The sequence below is a fragment of the Onychomys torridus genome, chromosome 23 (genome assembly GCF_903995425.1).
Source record: "Onychomys torridus chromosome 23, mOncTor1.1, whole genome shotgun sequence".
In the NCBI taxonomy this organism is placed as follows: Eukaryota; Metazoa; Chordata; class Mammalia; order Rodentia; family Cricetidae; genus Onychomys; species Onychomys torridus.
The window spans coordinates 39,793,119-39,809,967 of NC_050465.1; the positions used below are offsets into that span (position 1 = coordinate 39,793,119).

A 16,849-nucleotide genomic window follows, 5' to 3' on the forward strand; every position below is an offset into this window, starting at 1 on the left:
AAAAAACACTATGATATTTAATGCTTTGTATGGTATTTTTTAAAAGGCCAGCTCTGGGGCTAGAGAGATGGCTCAGCAGTTAAGAACACCGGCTGCTCTTCCAGAGGACCCAGGTTCAATTCCCAGCACCCATATGGCACCTCACAACTGTTTGTAACTCCAGTTCCAGGGGATCTGGCACCCTCACACAGATATGCATGCAGGCAAAACACCAATTTTTTTTAAAAAAAGGACAGTTCTGGGGCAGATTACATTTCTTTCCTCTCCATGGAATACAGTTTAACAGATTAAATATGAACAATAAATTCACAAAAGTCATTAAAGGATATTAAAGTTCTGTGAAGGTCATTAAAAAAGAATTGAGCTGGGCGGCGGTGGCGCATGCCTGTAATCCCAGCACTCGGGAGGCAGAGGCAGGAGGATCTCTGTGAGTTCGAGGCCAGCCTGGTCTACAGAGCTAGTCCAGGACAGGCTCCAAAGCTACAGAGAGAAACCCTGTCTCGAAAACAAACACAAACAAACAAAAGAATCGAGTAATTAGAAAAAGGTAGGTTTAGTACACAAAAATGGTGAGGAGGATTCCTGGCTTTCCACAGCTTGGCCTCGATCTTTTCCCCATCTCCTACCTCCTTTGAGACTGTCCAAGCATAACCAAGGTCTAGCCTCTTGGGAACCATATTTTACATCTCTTCAGAGCCATTCTGTCCTTCACTTTGCTGACTCCGGGAGGCTGACTTCTGTGGAGCAGCTTCTCTGGGCAATAGCAGTAAACAGGGGAGCAGGAGGAAGTAAGGCTAAGCTCTCCCCACCTCCCCCTGCAAGGCCAGGTGGCAGGGGCTATATCTCCCGTCTTCGTCAGCCATGTGTCAGAGTTTTAAAAAGTAGTAATGAAGCATTGGCTCAAAAATTAGGAGAAGAAAAGGCTAGGGCATGAGGGAGGAGAGAAGCGGAAGGTCGGGGGGGAAGGGAAGGGACAGAGGAAGAGGAGAAAGGAGAGGGGACTGGGAGGAGGGCACGGGATAAACCAGGAGGGCAAGCAAGATCCGAGCGTGCACGAACACTACCGCAGATTCAGCTATCCCAAGTATCTTGGCTGCTGCAGCAGCAGCAAGAGGGAGAGTGTGGACAAGAAGAGAACCCAAAGGCCACGGCTCTAATTCTAACATGTTCTAGAAAACAGAGAGGACAGACGAACACGCTCAACTCCGTCATGGGGATAGGACCACCAAAATCTCAATGACGAAAAACACAGAAAAACAAAATGTTTTCAATAAATTACAAGGGGGAGTGCCGGGCTTGGGGGAAACTGTAGCTACGGAATTTAAGGATTAAACCTCAGGACACACCGCAGTGTGTGGATCTTACCTAAGAGTGTGAAAGACATTAAAAGTACTCGGTGGGCCACTCCCGACCCTCTCTCTGTCCTGTTGCCTCCATTCCTTCCGGTTCGGAAACTTCCTACTTCCTTCCTCGTCCCCGCTCTTCCTACCTCACCTGCTTCCTTCTCTTCCTTATTTTCAGGGGTCATTTTTTTCTGTATATGGGAACTTTGTTCCTTTTATAAGATAAAAGTACTGACAAAATTGAAAAGACACCCTGTGGTCACAAAATCACATGCTATTCTGGAGTCTCCAGGACAGTGGTGGTGGCTAATGCTAAGGACTTTCTTATCATGCCTTCCACTTCAACATAACCTAAATATGACCATGGGAATAACGCCCAGTGGCAGTTCTTAGAATGTACCAGGCTCTAGTTCTGGAAAAGCAAAAACAAACAAAACCAACAAGCAAACGTGACAGGGACCGAACAGTGACTCTACTTTAAGATTTAAAACAAGGGGCTGGAGAGATGGCTCAGGGGTTAAGAGCACTGACTGCTCTTCCAGAGGTCCTGAGTTCAATTCCCAGCACCCACATGGTGGCTCACAACCATCTGTAATGAGATCTGGCGCCCTCTTGTGTGTACATAATAAATAAATAAATCTTAAAAAAAAAAAGATTTAAAACAAAATTAATGTTTAAGACGTGAGCATGTTTACCTGTTGAGAAGAGAGAATATAACTGTCCTCCATAAGCAAGAAGGATGCTAGAGACAACGTAGGCAGGAAGAGCTCCACCATGAAATCTAACTACCTAGAAAACAGACAAACCAAACGTCAACTGTGCAATATCTGTGCTGATGAAATAAGTGTACTTTTACACAAAATAGAAAGTTTATTCTTCACTTTGCATTATTTTTTCTGACATGGCCACACACTTACTTCTAGTAAGGAGCATCAAAATTCTAAGTAAATAAATAGTAATAATGTATAGTATCATAGAAACAGCTGAGTTTCTCATCAGAGGCATAAATGAGTTCCCACGCTACAAGGTACTTTCAAAGCATCCTTATTGAGACCCAGTGTTCAGTCATGATATCTGGCATCTTTATATGCATTATCTCATGCCCCCTTCTCAAAAAAACAACCCTTAGAAGTGGTTTTCATCCCTACTTAGGTGCAGAAGGATTCAGGTACGGAGAGTCCACACCTTGTACTATCACAAACATTTTATTGGCTGACTTACTTCATCTCCATGTGCTGATTAATAAAATGGGGACAATACCAAGGCGGATGGGTGTTATAAAGACAAAGCACAGTCACTGTTTAAAACAGGTAGGATGCTAACTCTCACTAGATAAGCCATCTGAAATCCTTAGTTGTAATTGTTAACGTTCACTAAATCTGGAAATCCTGTGCAACTTGAACTTAAATTCAGCCTAAGCTTATAGCCATTATGTTCCGGCGCTTCAAGATAACTTACCCTGTGAAAAGCAGACTGTATTAAATGTGATGGTAAGTTAATTGTTCCACTGGCATATAGTAATTAAGCAAGATGATAGACTCAATTGGGGCATTTTTATATATGCACATTAATATTCTTTTAATGTTAAAATTAGTTTACATTAAAGTTTTCTCCATTCCACTGAGTCCTTTTAAAACACAAACTGTCTGGTCACCTGATACAGACAATGGAAGTTGAAGCCTGACACAGACAGTGTAAAATTTCAAAAAGCCCAGAGTCTTCCTGGTCTTTCCTGTATCCTTCAAAGCAAGCTTACCGAGTGTTTAGTGTTTCAGGAACAGAAAAGGCACTTCACATGCATACCCATTCCCCCCAAGTCCTCTGAAGGAGTCTCATCCCTTCAGCAGACAATAGGTTTCGACTCAGAGACCAAGAGCCTTCCACAGTTAGGAATGTTGATAGAGAAGCGATTTCCAGGTGAAAAGAGATTAGAAACACATTTTTAAAATGTACAGCCCATGCTAAATGTATAGCTTTAGTGGAAGGAGGAGAAAAATGCATCAAATGAAGAAGGCCATTTTCAGCCAATTAACCTAAACATCAATCACCGCTAGCTGATGTCATCAAAGGAAAATGTACAGATCCTTTAGCTACACGGAGTGGACGTGTAGCCTGTGGCTACACAGGAAGCTGAGACAGTAGGGTTGCTTGACCTTAACAGGGTAGAGTACGGCAGTGAAGTTGAGCGGCCCAGTGGGCTCACAGCTCTGACCAGCTTGACCTCTCACGGAGCTGTTCTCACAAGACATTCTCCTGACCTTTACAGTAGCTACCCACCAGTAGCACAAGATGAACAGCATCTGCCTCACAGGGGTCAAAGGCTTCATTAAAAGTCATCTGTGTCACGCTACTATTTGACATGGTGACTGACACTCGGCAGGTGATTGAAAACGGTAGTCGTTATGAATCATGAACATCCTTAACTGTCTCTAGAATCCTGGATAAAGTCCTATAGTGTGTTCTGACCACAAGATTTCTTTTAACAGCAAAGGGCTATTGTAAGAAGAATGTTCTACTAGGCCTGAATGCAGCTGGTCCATAAGGCACTAAATCAGCAGAGTTAAACTGCAGACACGTGACACTTGACTTGGTACCTGGCACAGTGTTGGCTTAAAATCTGAAGTATGTGTCCACAGTGAAAAACTGAAGTCCTTAAAACTCAGATCTCAGTTTCCCTTGAAACGTAAAGACCAGGCAACACAGCTCCTTCCTGCAGTGGCTACACCTTTTAGGGTCCCCGAGAAAGTAATTCATCCATGACTGGTTAGCTGCTCCCAGGTGAATATGCTAAAGATGTGATCTTTTCAAGAAACAAAATAATTTTATGAAAAAAAATCATCTATTCAGAGGCTGAAAATTCTCTCAAGCGGTGACTCTCGATTCATCTTCTCCATTTCTTTTCTCTCATTGTAGAAGAAGTGTGTGTGTGTGTGTGTGTGTGTGTGTGTAACTGTGCATCTGTGTGTGTGTGCATCTGTGCGTGTGTGTGTGTGTGTGTGTGTGTGTGTGTGTGTGTGCACGGCCATGCTTATTACTGCTCCATCCACAAAACAAGGGGAGAGAGCAAGCTCATCAGCAGATAATGGGGCCATGAAAGAGGCACGTTACACACACACACACACATACACACACACACACACATACACACACACACACATACACACACACACACATACACACACACACACATACACACACATATACACACACACACATATACACACATATACACACATACACACATATACACACACACACATATACACACACACACATATACACACACACACATATACACACACACACATATACACACACACACATATACACACACACATATACACACACACATATACATATATATTATATATACACACATATATACTAACTACATATATATATAAAGTGGAATTTTATTTGACCGTAAACAGATGGAATTATGAAATCTGCCGGAAAAATGTATGGATTTAGAAATAGAGCAAGGTGACACAAACTCAGAAAGATTTTTAAAAAGCGCGGGCCTTCTCCCATGCAGGTCCCCGTGATGTATCTACGCATGCGTATAAATGGATGTAAACTGAACAAACTACAAAGAGGGCAAAACCGGTGCTGAGGAGGCGAGCGCAGAAGGGCACACGTGATGTGAAGGCGTGTAAGAGACACAGAGGACCCTGTGCTCACAGACAGCAGTAGGGAGACCAAGAGTGTTCCACATGCAGGGTTTCCCGCCCAGAAGGCTGGGAAAGCGGTGGTTGATGGCCTGGTGGCCTCTGCACTATCTGTACGGGAGGCCACTCTGCCACCCCCAGACCCTTACGTTTATCTCCGTCAATCTAGAGCTCTCTCCTCCCCCAGACCCTTATCAGGAGCACTGTTTACCTTGAGCCTGCCTCCTCGTTAATCCAGAGAGCCTATCTATCTTTATGGAAGATGTTACTTGTGCCTTAAAAGAGTTTTGATGTAGTCATGTCTTAAGCTTTTGTTGTACACACAGGATTGAGTTCATGATCACCAGGAAACTTTTCCCAAATTGTGCTGGGCTTTAAATAGGCCTAAAAGGAACTATCCAGTGTCAGACTCCGGGAGTTTGAACCCAAACTGTTTACTGAGTCATGTTGAACCAGACTTCCTTCTTGCCTCGCTCTGCTGGCCATGGTGTTTGCAGAGACCCGTCCCCCCAACAATGGAAAGGAGATGGGGGAGTTAAGGTAGGAAGGACAGGGGGTTTGAGTGAGGGGAAGAATTTACTAAGACAGTTGGAAAATGTCCTAATGATATATAACAACACTTTGTGTGCTAATTTAAGGAATAAATCTAAAAATACACATCCATCAAATGAGTTAGCTATATTACACAGGAGTTCATTCTCCTAGATCTACAACCCAAGTAATTAAGGATGAAGGAAGAACACGTGCTTTTCCATTTTGTAATTTTGGACTTAACACACGTTCTTTATTTAAAAAAGAATAGACCTTTGATCTGGAGACACTAATGTAATCTTACACTTAGAAAGATTTCCATAACTAAACACAAATGTTACTTTGTTTCTATATCTAAATGTAAATGTTACTTTGTCCTCTTTTTAGAATAACTCACTTGATTATTGCATACTAAGGTAACTTGAATTTTCTCATCACTAATCTGAAATATGGACCACGGGATACAGATAAGAGCCAATGTCTACCTTCACTCTAAGCTATCTAAATGACAAGTCTTTTGCATACTTTGAAAACATAAGAGCAGGAATTATTTTGTATTACAGGAAATAATTTTTAATTGGTTCCTTAACTCTTTATAAATTTTTAAGTATTTATGATGCTATTTTACAACTCAAACTAAAATTTACTTGAAGAATCATGATTTATAAAATATATTTATACATGAATTGAATTTTTTTATGTTCAAAAACATTACAATAATTGAAATCTAATTCCCAAAAGGTTGTTGTAAGGCTCAAATGAGATAATGCATATAAAAATGTTACTAACTCAATTTTAAGAATTGAATTACAATCATGACCAAGTACAAAATTATCGATACTATCTTATGATTCAAGAAAGTAGTATGTCTGAGACATAAAAGACAAAGTTCCAAAAACCAAAGCAGCAATAAAAATTCTGTTGTATTAATTTCTATTAATTTCTCTGTCTTAATCAATATTGTACAATTCTACAAGTTCTAATGATAAAGACTAATATTTGTGGTCCTACTTTAAAAATTACTGGTTTACAGAAAAAGACTGAAATCCCTACAAAATCACAAGGCAATAAGTAATCAACCAACTTGCATGGAGTTTCTCTTACCTGTCCAAGTATTTGTGGGAAGGAAGTCTTAATTGTCACCTAGGATAAAATAATTGTTTTTAAAAACGGTTATTTTTCCTAACCTCATCTCATGTTTTACTAAATTGAGTTCTTCTGCATACCTTTCAAGTATGGTGATTTTTGAACAATTACACAAGAGATGTTCAAGAATGTTGTAAACCATCATATTAACTGAAGTTCAGTTTACTATTCTGTATATTTCCCAGTGCACTGCCTCCTCGACAATTGGATGAATGCCACAGTATGTGGGTGGCAATCCTTTATAGCTAGAATATTTAATTAACCACAATATGTTATGAAGAGATCGTGTTGTTAAAATAATTTAAATCAAAATAATATCTATGAAACAAAACTCATCCTTAATCTATATTAGATACTAAGAAATCTGAGGAAAGGAGGCATTTCTTAAGGAAGTTATGACACTTATCTACAACATGGCTATAATATGTTGTCTTGCTAAAATATAGACTTCCTGAAAATAGCAATATTGATTTTCAAAAAAACATGGACACTTAGCAAGCATGCAGTATTGAAGGCAAATTAATAGCACATTTTTTTTTCTTTCTTTCTTTTTTTTTTTTTTTTTGGAGACAGGCTCTCTCTGTGGCTGGCCTGGAACTCACTATGTAGACCACACTGGCCTCAAACTCACATAAATCCACCTGCCTCTGTCTCCCAAGACAACACATTCCTTATCATTTTAATATTGGAAATACAAAGTTGCAAACTGAACAACACAGCAGACCTGCAATATCCATTACTGTTAGAGACATCTACAAACTATCATCCATGAGTTCCATGAGATACAAAGTAATTCATTGTATAGGTAGGTGCACCTGAAACTTGGTCACAAGAACAGATTCCACCACTCTGCCATCCCCTACTGTACCCTAAAGAAGTTACTCCTATTACAGAATCCAAACTCTTATGGATGCCAACCAAGAATAAGGTATTTCACATAAGCCAGAGTGTCATAGCACCACTGCTGAAAAGCACAGAAATCTTTAAAAAGTAGTAAGAGGCGAGATCCTTAAACTAACCCAGGACTGGTACAAACCAGCATGCACCACCACATCTGTTACCATAGTAAAGCATAGCAGCTAATTAAATGAAGCTCTTTAGTTTATGAAGGAGTCTTGATTCTGGGCTTTAAAATTTAGGATAGCCAGGCGGTGGTGGCGCACACCTTTAATCCCAGCACTCAGGAGGCAGAGCCAGGAGGATCTCTGTGAGTTCGAGGCCAGCCTGGGCTACAGAGAGAGTTCTAGGAAAGGCACAAAGCTACACAGAGAAACCCTGTCTCAAAAAACCTAAATAAATAAATAAAAATAAAATTTAGGATAACCTTTTAATACATTTAAAATTTAGAATAATGATATTCTAATTATTTAGAATAATGAGTTTCCTCTTCTTGTATATGATGCTCACATGCTCAAACAGTCTATTTACAGAAATACTAATATATTGTAAAGAAGCAAAGTGGAAACTATTTAACAGTTTAATTTCTCATATTTATGGGCTTGCACATCACGATGTATCTGCAACTAATGGAGAAAAAGACCTCTACTTGTCTGTAACTGAACCATACTTGATGATGCAAAGGTACGCCTTACCTCATACTGACAGTCAGATGACGTGTACATTTTTAACAATGCCACGTGGCTGTCATTTTCCGGCTGAGCAACATGAAGCTTCAGAGAAATTTCTGTGGAAGATGGAACCCTAAAGAGATTATTGAAATGTTAATCCTCAAATGTGAAATGCTGGAAAACAGCCACGGCTCAGTCAATTCCCAGCACAATCCAATGAAGTCATGTAGAGGAGGGTAGACACATTATCACGAGTGGGCACATTCACTCACGGCAGCTATCTGGCTGCTGCCTCTGGCACGTGGGGAATGGCAGAGATAAGGGTAAGATGCTCATGTCAGGGCAAGACTTAAGTGCTCTCTGTTCTTTAAACAGATTACTCTACATCTATCCCAAGGGATGGACAGGACATTGAAGAGTACATACACTGTACTAAGAGGAACTCTAATAATGCACATGACTTAAATGAACTAAGCACAGATTCTACTTTACACAGAAACTTCTACAGAACACCAAAGTTTAAAGTCAGTTCTCTCATATACTCACTGTGCAATGGTGAGTGAATCTTCATAAGACCAGGGGATATGAAGTTTATAGATACTAGTTATTTCTTCTGTTAAGAAACAAAGGGGAGAAGCATTACTCTGTGCGTTATCTTAACTCGTACACAGGCTATAAGACTACTAACTACATATAAACTACCCATTTTACAAAAAGATCAGTGTTGGTCATAGCACATAAAAAAGGATTATTGAATATTAGGCTCATAAAAGATATTACGGTATATTAGTAGTACTAAGAAACCTAAAACAAAATTAAACAGCTAAATTCAAGTTGCAACTGTAAGAAGACATAAAGATCTACAGTACTTTAACCTTTTTTAAATTTCTGATTACTATTATGTTGTATATAATGCTTGCATGTGAGTACACGTGGGTGCATGGAGGTCAGACAGACTTAATGGAGTCATTCACTTCTTCCACCTTTGTGCGTTCTGTGAATTGAGATCCAGTCTTTATCTTCTGAGCCAGTTCATGCATTATACAGTACTTTTAAACACAAAAATACGGTTTACTATTAAGAAAAAGTCTATGCTAAATCCCTTGAAAACAGAAATATTTTCCCATGATCACATATTTAATTTTACTCCATATAAAATATATGAAAGAAAAGAGATGCAATTAGAAACATTCTAGAAACATCAAAGAACTTGCTGGCTCTTCAGATGTCATACTGTACACTCACCTTTGCCTCCGGAGCACTTGCTTACCACGTTGACTTTAAACGCTTGGTATATCTGATAAAGTTTGACAAAGACAAAAACCCAAAGTTGACTTGTTAAATGAAAAAGCATATGAAGATGCAATTCTTCCTGTTCTACTCATGAGAATTACCTGCCCAAAGTTCAGAAGCTCTATATTGTAGTACAGACCACTCATATTTAGTATCACCTTCCTTGAAGACAATCCTGTTGAATGAAAAGGACTGTATTATTCAGAAACCAGAGAATTTTCAAAAACGGGCTGGTTGCTTAAATAACATTTAAAATTAATAACAGAATTTTGAAATTAGGAGAAAATCTGTTGACGTGGTAGCATGTCAGTGGGGGTGATGAGCTTAAGGCTAGGCGAGGCTGTGTGCTGAATGTGAAGCCTTCTGGACTACCAGGACGAGCATCTAAATCAGGTTTTCACTGCTGAGATGTAGGAAGCAACTGCTAAAAACCAAATTCTCATGCAGAAAATGCTGAATGAAACAGTATTGATAATGACTTTCTGATACTGAAGAGATTTTTTTAAACTCAAGTACTTATCTCCAATTTAAGGAAGATTTGCTGTCCAAAGAAAGCATGCTTTTTAAATGATACAGGTAATTCATAGTCATTACTTTTGGATTTTCCTGAGCATTTTGTACCCCAAAAACAGGGAGCCAGGAGGGTGAAGGAAAAAAAAAAACCTTAAAGGAAGTTTCCTACCACAAACAACACCTCTTCTTTTCCACGAAAGGGATGCGTGCGTGCGTGCGTGCGTGCGTGCGTGCGTTTATGTGTACATGTATGAAGGATGCAGCATACTAACAGGGACAGCAACCAAGTTAAAAGAGCCCCTAAACCCAAGGTTGGAACAATGCAAACAAAGGCATGTCCAACACTAGTATTACCTTATAACCCCATGAATAAAATATCCACACTAAGTAAGCACACTCCACCACGAAGCTAGGCCCCCACCCCAAATATACATTCACTAATCTATACCATTAAAAATAAACAAATTAATAAGACAGACGAGGCAACTCCATCTCAGACAGGATTTCAATAAATGAAGACTGCAGGAGTCCTTACTTACTAAAGAATAAGTGACGTTGTATGCTAAAATTAATGAGTTGCACATTTTTTCAAATTATTTCCTCCAAGATACTTATTAACAATAAAGGAAAAGCAGTAACTGCACAGTAGAGGCGTCTGCCAGGTACCACCTTAATTACCCAAAGGTCAAAATTAACACCACAGTAATGAGGTTCATTAACATCATGCACTCTGACACATGAGGCAGGCACAGGAGCTCTGTGGTGTTCTTGGCAAAACTATGTAAGCTCAAAATGAAAATGCCACAGTATTAAATCCAAATGAAGAGATGCTCTATAAGTAACTCAGTACCCTTGAAATGTTTCCACGGGATGGAGGCCACAGAAAGACTGAGGAACTGACATGAACTACAGGAACCACTGGAGGAACACGGGAACGGAACACTTACACTTTCGGCTACAGTTCCAGCCTCCATGCCTTTGCTTGGCCGTTACGGTCTCTAATTACACACTGTTTTATAAGTTGCCTTGGTCATGATGCCTTATCACAGCAACAGTGAAGTAAGTAAGCAACATCCCATTAGAGTTCACTTCTTGGTGACTGCTGGCCCAGTATTTAGTGAGGATCAAACCACTGAACCTGACCACGTAGTTTCCTAAGAACTATACTTGAAACATACTAATATTTCATATTCATGACTGGCAAAAATAAATTTGCACCGTTAAAAGCTATGCTTAAGCTTCAAAAACAAACTACTTACCAAAGGAAAAAAGGTGAGTTACAGGAAGCTGTATGGATCTTGTTTCTTTTTTAAAGAATTCACAATCTACGACAAACTGAGATATGACATTGATTTATTAGAAAATACAGAATTCCACTCAGTAAAAATCTTGCTGTTTGTGTGGAAAGCAGACTTCAGCTCTGGAGGAAGCAACACTGATTATACAGTAGCTCTGGCAAGAACTCCTCCAGCAGGTGCTATGCTGAGAGGATTGCGTAAGCAGTTTCTTATCAAATACATCCAATTATCAGAAGGCCATGTATGTAACAAATTCATTGCAAAGTTTTATTATAACATAATAAAATGCCTTTCAGAGGAAGAGTATTAAAGGGTTGATTAAAGCACTGAGATGCAAAGATAATTGAAGATTAATTAAGGATTTAGATAATATGTCTCTGAGTACTTTCCTAGTCAGAAGGAAAATGTAACTTTGTTACTTACAATTTTTTTTTATTAAGTCTTGTAATTTTTAAGTATCTATAGTTTAATCAGGCTTCCAAAGGCATTCTTAGTCACTCATCTATCGCTAATGCTGTTTATATGAGAATATTACCTATCAGCCAGCTATTGCAGAAAATGGAAAAAATGAATTCTCACTTACCAAAAAGTGTGCTTTTCACAAAAGGAAACCTAGACTGTGGCATGCCATTACAAGTTTTATTTTGACAACATTTCTTTTTTTAATAACATTTCTAGACGTGTGTAGGAAACTCTGTCTCAGCTATCTACAGAAGGAGCAGTTTCTGGAAAGGCACAGAGATATAAATAACCACATCAGCACAGAATTATTCCATCACCTCACCAGTAGGAGGTGATGGAAGCATGAATATAATCCTCACAACAGTCAGAAGACAGTTTGCTGTCTCGAGAGAACGGAAGCCACCAGAGTCCACCCTGGGCTTTTGTGACGACTCCACCCTAGGTATCTCAGCCACGCTATTCCTTCACTCACAGATGGACTGACTCTCAGTTGTCTCTGACATTGGAAAACAGGTGCGGGAGACTCCATCAGACCTGTCCGCATGTGTGGAACACAGGAAGAAAAAGACTGTGTGCTAAGTGTCTGCTTCCAACCCTCCTCTCAAGCCAACAAGAACTCCGTCCACTTCAGAAAAGAGCTACTCAAAGACCAAAAATCATTTATTGAACAGGATTATTTATATTGTTACAAAGCTCTTTGGGGTGAATCTTGAGATAGGGAAGCAGTTTTTAAAAGCAATTTCAGTCATTCTGTCTAAAGGTATTTAAAAAAACTAGAATTTCTTTTTATTATTTTAAAATTTGGCTGTGCTCTTAGCTCTGCATGATGAAACAAATCCTTAACCAAGAAAGGCAGAACCCAAAGGTCTCTTTCTAAAATATCTGAAGTCAGCCAGCATCTGGGCTTGTTTGGTTTTGATGGGGGCGGGGGGGATGCAGCTCATTCCACACTATAGTTCCCAAATCTTAAAGCTATCCATTGACTCCACTTTTTGTACGCAGAAATCAAAGATCTAAATTTTCATTCCAGTGAGTGAGAAACAGCATAGAGAGCAGTGATACTTTCCGGAGCATCCTAAGACAGACTACGTATTCATTAGTCTGTTACAACTATCTATTTACAGAAGGGCTCATTTGGGAAAGATGTTAGATTCATTCAAAACCAACTGACCTGACAGGAAAACCCTTAAAGAGAGCGTTTAGTACTGAAGATGCTGAATTACCTCTCACTTGAGCTGAGCAAAACAAAACAATGAACCCAGCTTATAGGGACTGTGGGACTCAGTCTTCGAGATGACCCGCAGCTACGCCCCTTATCCTTCCCTACTTTCTTCTAAATTTCCCTAATTATTTTCATCACAAATCTCATCCACTTTCTTACTCAAGGAACTCTGCGTTTTTGTTTAAGTGTTTAATGTGGCAGTCACTGCAGATCAGAGGTGCAAACAACGTATGGGGCTGTTAACCTCAGAGTTCCCAGTATGCTGCTGACAATCGAAACACTAGCAAATGATTAGAACGCAGAGTAATATGAATATTCCCCAGAGCACCATCCAAAAGTATCGTGTGGATGGCTGGGGGAGTGTGGGAAAGCAGGAAAGGAGCCTCGCTTGGGCTGGACCTCCAAGGGTCCGTCTGCTGGTCTACAAGGAGAATGGGGAACGGGGCTTCTCCCTCTACACTTTCCTCTATGTAATGCTCTCCCACCTTGAATGCCCACCTCCACCCCACTACTACAGCCCCTCAAAACTCCTACAGCGGTGGTCACTCCTCCACCACAAACAGATGAGGCCAGTACTGCTTTCAGTGAAAGATCTAACGGCTTCCTGTTGTCTCTGTCCACAGCTTCAGTCAGCAATTCCTCAGCACTGCCAAGAACAGTGTTTCTGCATTTCTGTCCACGATTACGCTACCTTTCAAAAGGCTGGCCTGGCCAAGTTATTTACTTATTCACTCATTTCCACACCATGCTTCCTCACTCATGGTATTGTGTTTTGTTTGGATTTTTGTATTGGAGAACTGTTGATTACAGTTTTTATAGCCATGCTGCTACTGAGTTTCTGGAGTGTGTACAGTACAGAGACTGAAATTTGGATTTTTATTTAAATTGGTTTAAATTTAAATAGCCACACATGGTAGTAACTTGGGGCTTGACATAAACGATCTAGGATATTCTCCTTTCCCACAGGATTCCTTAAATCTTCCCTACAGCCGTTCATCATCACCTCCCTAAAGCCATGCTGACTTCCTCAGTGATATTACTGTGTTTGCACTTTCCATGGGCTTGTTATACACTGACTTGCATTCTGTGCATTTAAAAAATGTGTGTTTTCTCATCTGACATTGCTCTTTTTCCTTCTTACAGAATAGGATGAAAATCAGGGAGATCCTTTCTGTATTTCCTATTAATTCCCGATACCTTGTACATAAAATGGTATCCAGCAAGTAACAGTTTGGAAAGACGAACAAACTGAAGCCAGTTTGGCACAAAAAGATCTGTAGTTATTCTGCGTAGTTCAAGGGGAGTGGATAACCTAATGACGTGATGTCAAGTGGATCACCACACTGGCCATCGTTTTAGATAACCCTGAACCTATTTGGAAATCATCAGAAAGCGGATTCCCATGAGCATCCTCCATGCACTCCAGAAAGACCTTAGCCTATCTGTTACCTTACTTCCATGGACAGATGGTACGTAGACAACAATATGGGACAGGGATGGATAGTCCTGGAGTCGTAACGTCAGAGACTGAAAGTAAAGGCCAAGATACAGAGTCACTTTTATTTCCGAGGCGAAGAAGAATGCATGGCAAAGAAAAATCACAGAAACTCGTTTCTCAAGTAGTAATTTTAAAAATCATCTCTTAAACCACTCACTTAATAGGCATGAGGCCCTGAATTTAACTTTCAGCATATCCTCACACCCCCCACACAAACACAAATTTATATACAAATTTATATTCCCAGATCAATAATCCTACAAAGACAAATTTATAACTACTGTTAAACATAAAGCACCTAAAATATTCCTTGAAATATCTCTTCAGATTGAAAAAATGATGTTTAACATTACAATTAATGATTTTGTATAACTATCTCCAAATGTGGTGTGTTTCTTTTGTACTTTGGCTATCTACTACAGAGAGCATTATGGTAGTATTTCTACATTTATTGGCAGTCAATGACAAAGAACATTCCAAAGTTGCTAAATGTGATGGAAAAGTTACAACTTAATCTCCAGGGATTCTGACTTATCGAAAGTAGCAGAGTCACTGAGTAATATGCAAACACCATCCAATAACATTTATTTAGTATATGACAAAGCACAGAGCTAATGATACATTCCACCAAACGAACAACTATAATTTGTTCTACTACATAAAAATTAAAACCAGATTGTATATCTATATTTGGGGAATGGACCGGTTGGAGACTAGCCTTTTTAATATTTGCCAAGATTCCAAACACAGTTTTCAACCCAGTTTTATGTCTGGAAGTAGCTATAGAATCGGAATGAATATAATACGCGGGAAACATTGTTTCCACAGACATTTGTTTTCTTGGCTCTCTTCCTGAACACCAGTGTGAGGAAGTAGGACACAGGCCAGAACTAAAACCCTGAGGAAGTGACCAGCCTGACCAGAAGCCCAGCCAAGCCACAAACGTCTTAACAAGAGCACTGAGGTGCCACACAGACTATAGGCAGCTGGGAAGAGAGCCTGAAGATAAACCAGTCAGGAAGAACGGACCTGTTCTGTGTAGCGATCAGCTCTAACAGCTACTCAACACGGATTCTCAGTAACGGCAGTTTAGAATTCATAACATTTTACTGGAGGACTCCACCCATTTACTAAAGTCCAGTCGGCAGAGGTGCCTTCTCAGAGTGATGATTTTAATGACGTTACCTCTGTTCAGATGACATTAATATGCATAAAACCTACGAAGTATTTTCACTTAATCACTTCATCACATTTCTTTATTTGTATACCTCTGATGTAGAGAAAGGGCAACTTAGAAATTACTGCCTGGTCTGAAAATGTTGTGCTGTTCTAATTAAGGAAATGAAAGTTGCATTTGATAGTGATTCCCAGGACTACAGTGCTGGTCACATGGAGGAAGCTAAGCAAGCAGTGTGAGTCTGAGATCTTTCAGGACATTTTTATTCAGGGGAAAAACTTAGAGGAATCTTTAAGAGCTTTGTTAAGTCTCAACAAGCATTGTTTTTCCCTTTGAACAAGCACCCTTGCCTTCATGATGGCCTATGCTAGCTTATTTACTTATTATTAACATTTGGAAACACACGAGGCTGGCCTTGAGCTTCCTGTGGATCACATATGGCATGAGCCACCATACTTTGCTTTATTCCCTCATTTTTATGGTTTAAAAGAAAACTGTGGCCAGGCGGTGGTGGCACATGCCTTTATTCCCCGCACTCGGGAGGCAGAGGCAGGCAGATCTCTGTGAGTTCAAGGCCAGCCTGGTCTACAGAGTGAGATCCAGGAAAGGCGTAAAGTTACACAGAGAAACCCTGTCTCAAAAAATCCAAAAAAAAAAGGGGGAAACTGTACTACTTAAAAATCACTAGTACATTATACAAAACTTGTTAGTATAATGGAAAAGCTTGTTTGTGTTTAATATTATCTTAAACTTAAAAGGCCTAGACTGAAGAACGCTGTAATCTTCTCTTCCAGAAATCACTATTAAAAAGCAGACAGTGAGAGGCTGCTGGATCTCTGAGTTCGAGACCAGCCTGGTCTACAGAGTGAGTTCTAGGACAGCCAGATACACAGAGAAGACAACTGGAACAGCTTGTTTTCTGGCTATCCAGACATCTGATTCCTAAATTAAGAACAAATATGGGCTTACCATTTGGTAAAGACATTTTTCGGTCTTTGTAGATTTATTAAAAACAAAAACAACAACAACAGTATTTACTTGTGCAATTTACATGTTTTGAGAACCATTCTCATGATACAAAGACAAGTCCGCACTATGCTGCCCGGCTGCCATGAATGCTTGGCTGTCTT

The 16,849-nt window shown here is 39.8% G+C and overlaps 1 protein-coding gene across 1 annotated transcript in view; it reads right to left on the reverse strand.

The window, feature by feature from the left end:
* Pgap1 (post-GPI attachment to proteins inositol deacylase 1) overlaps positions 1 to 16,849 on the reverse strand; it is a 68,617-nt gene that overhangs the window by 14,696 nt on the left and 37,072 nt on the right. The window contains 8 exon segments of the mRNA XM_036173262.1: positions 2,039 to 2,132; positions 6,647 to 6,685; positions 8,281 to 8,389; positions 8,803 to 8,869; positions 9,502 to 9,553; positions 9,651 to 9,724; positions 11,322 to 11,397; positions 14,494 to 14,571. Coding sequence (XP_036029155.1) covers positions 2,039 to 2,132; positions 6,647 to 6,685; positions 8,281 to 8,389; positions 8,803 to 8,869; positions 9,502 to 9,553; positions 9,651 to 9,724; positions 11,322 to 11,397; positions 14,494 to 14,571 — 589 coding nt within the window.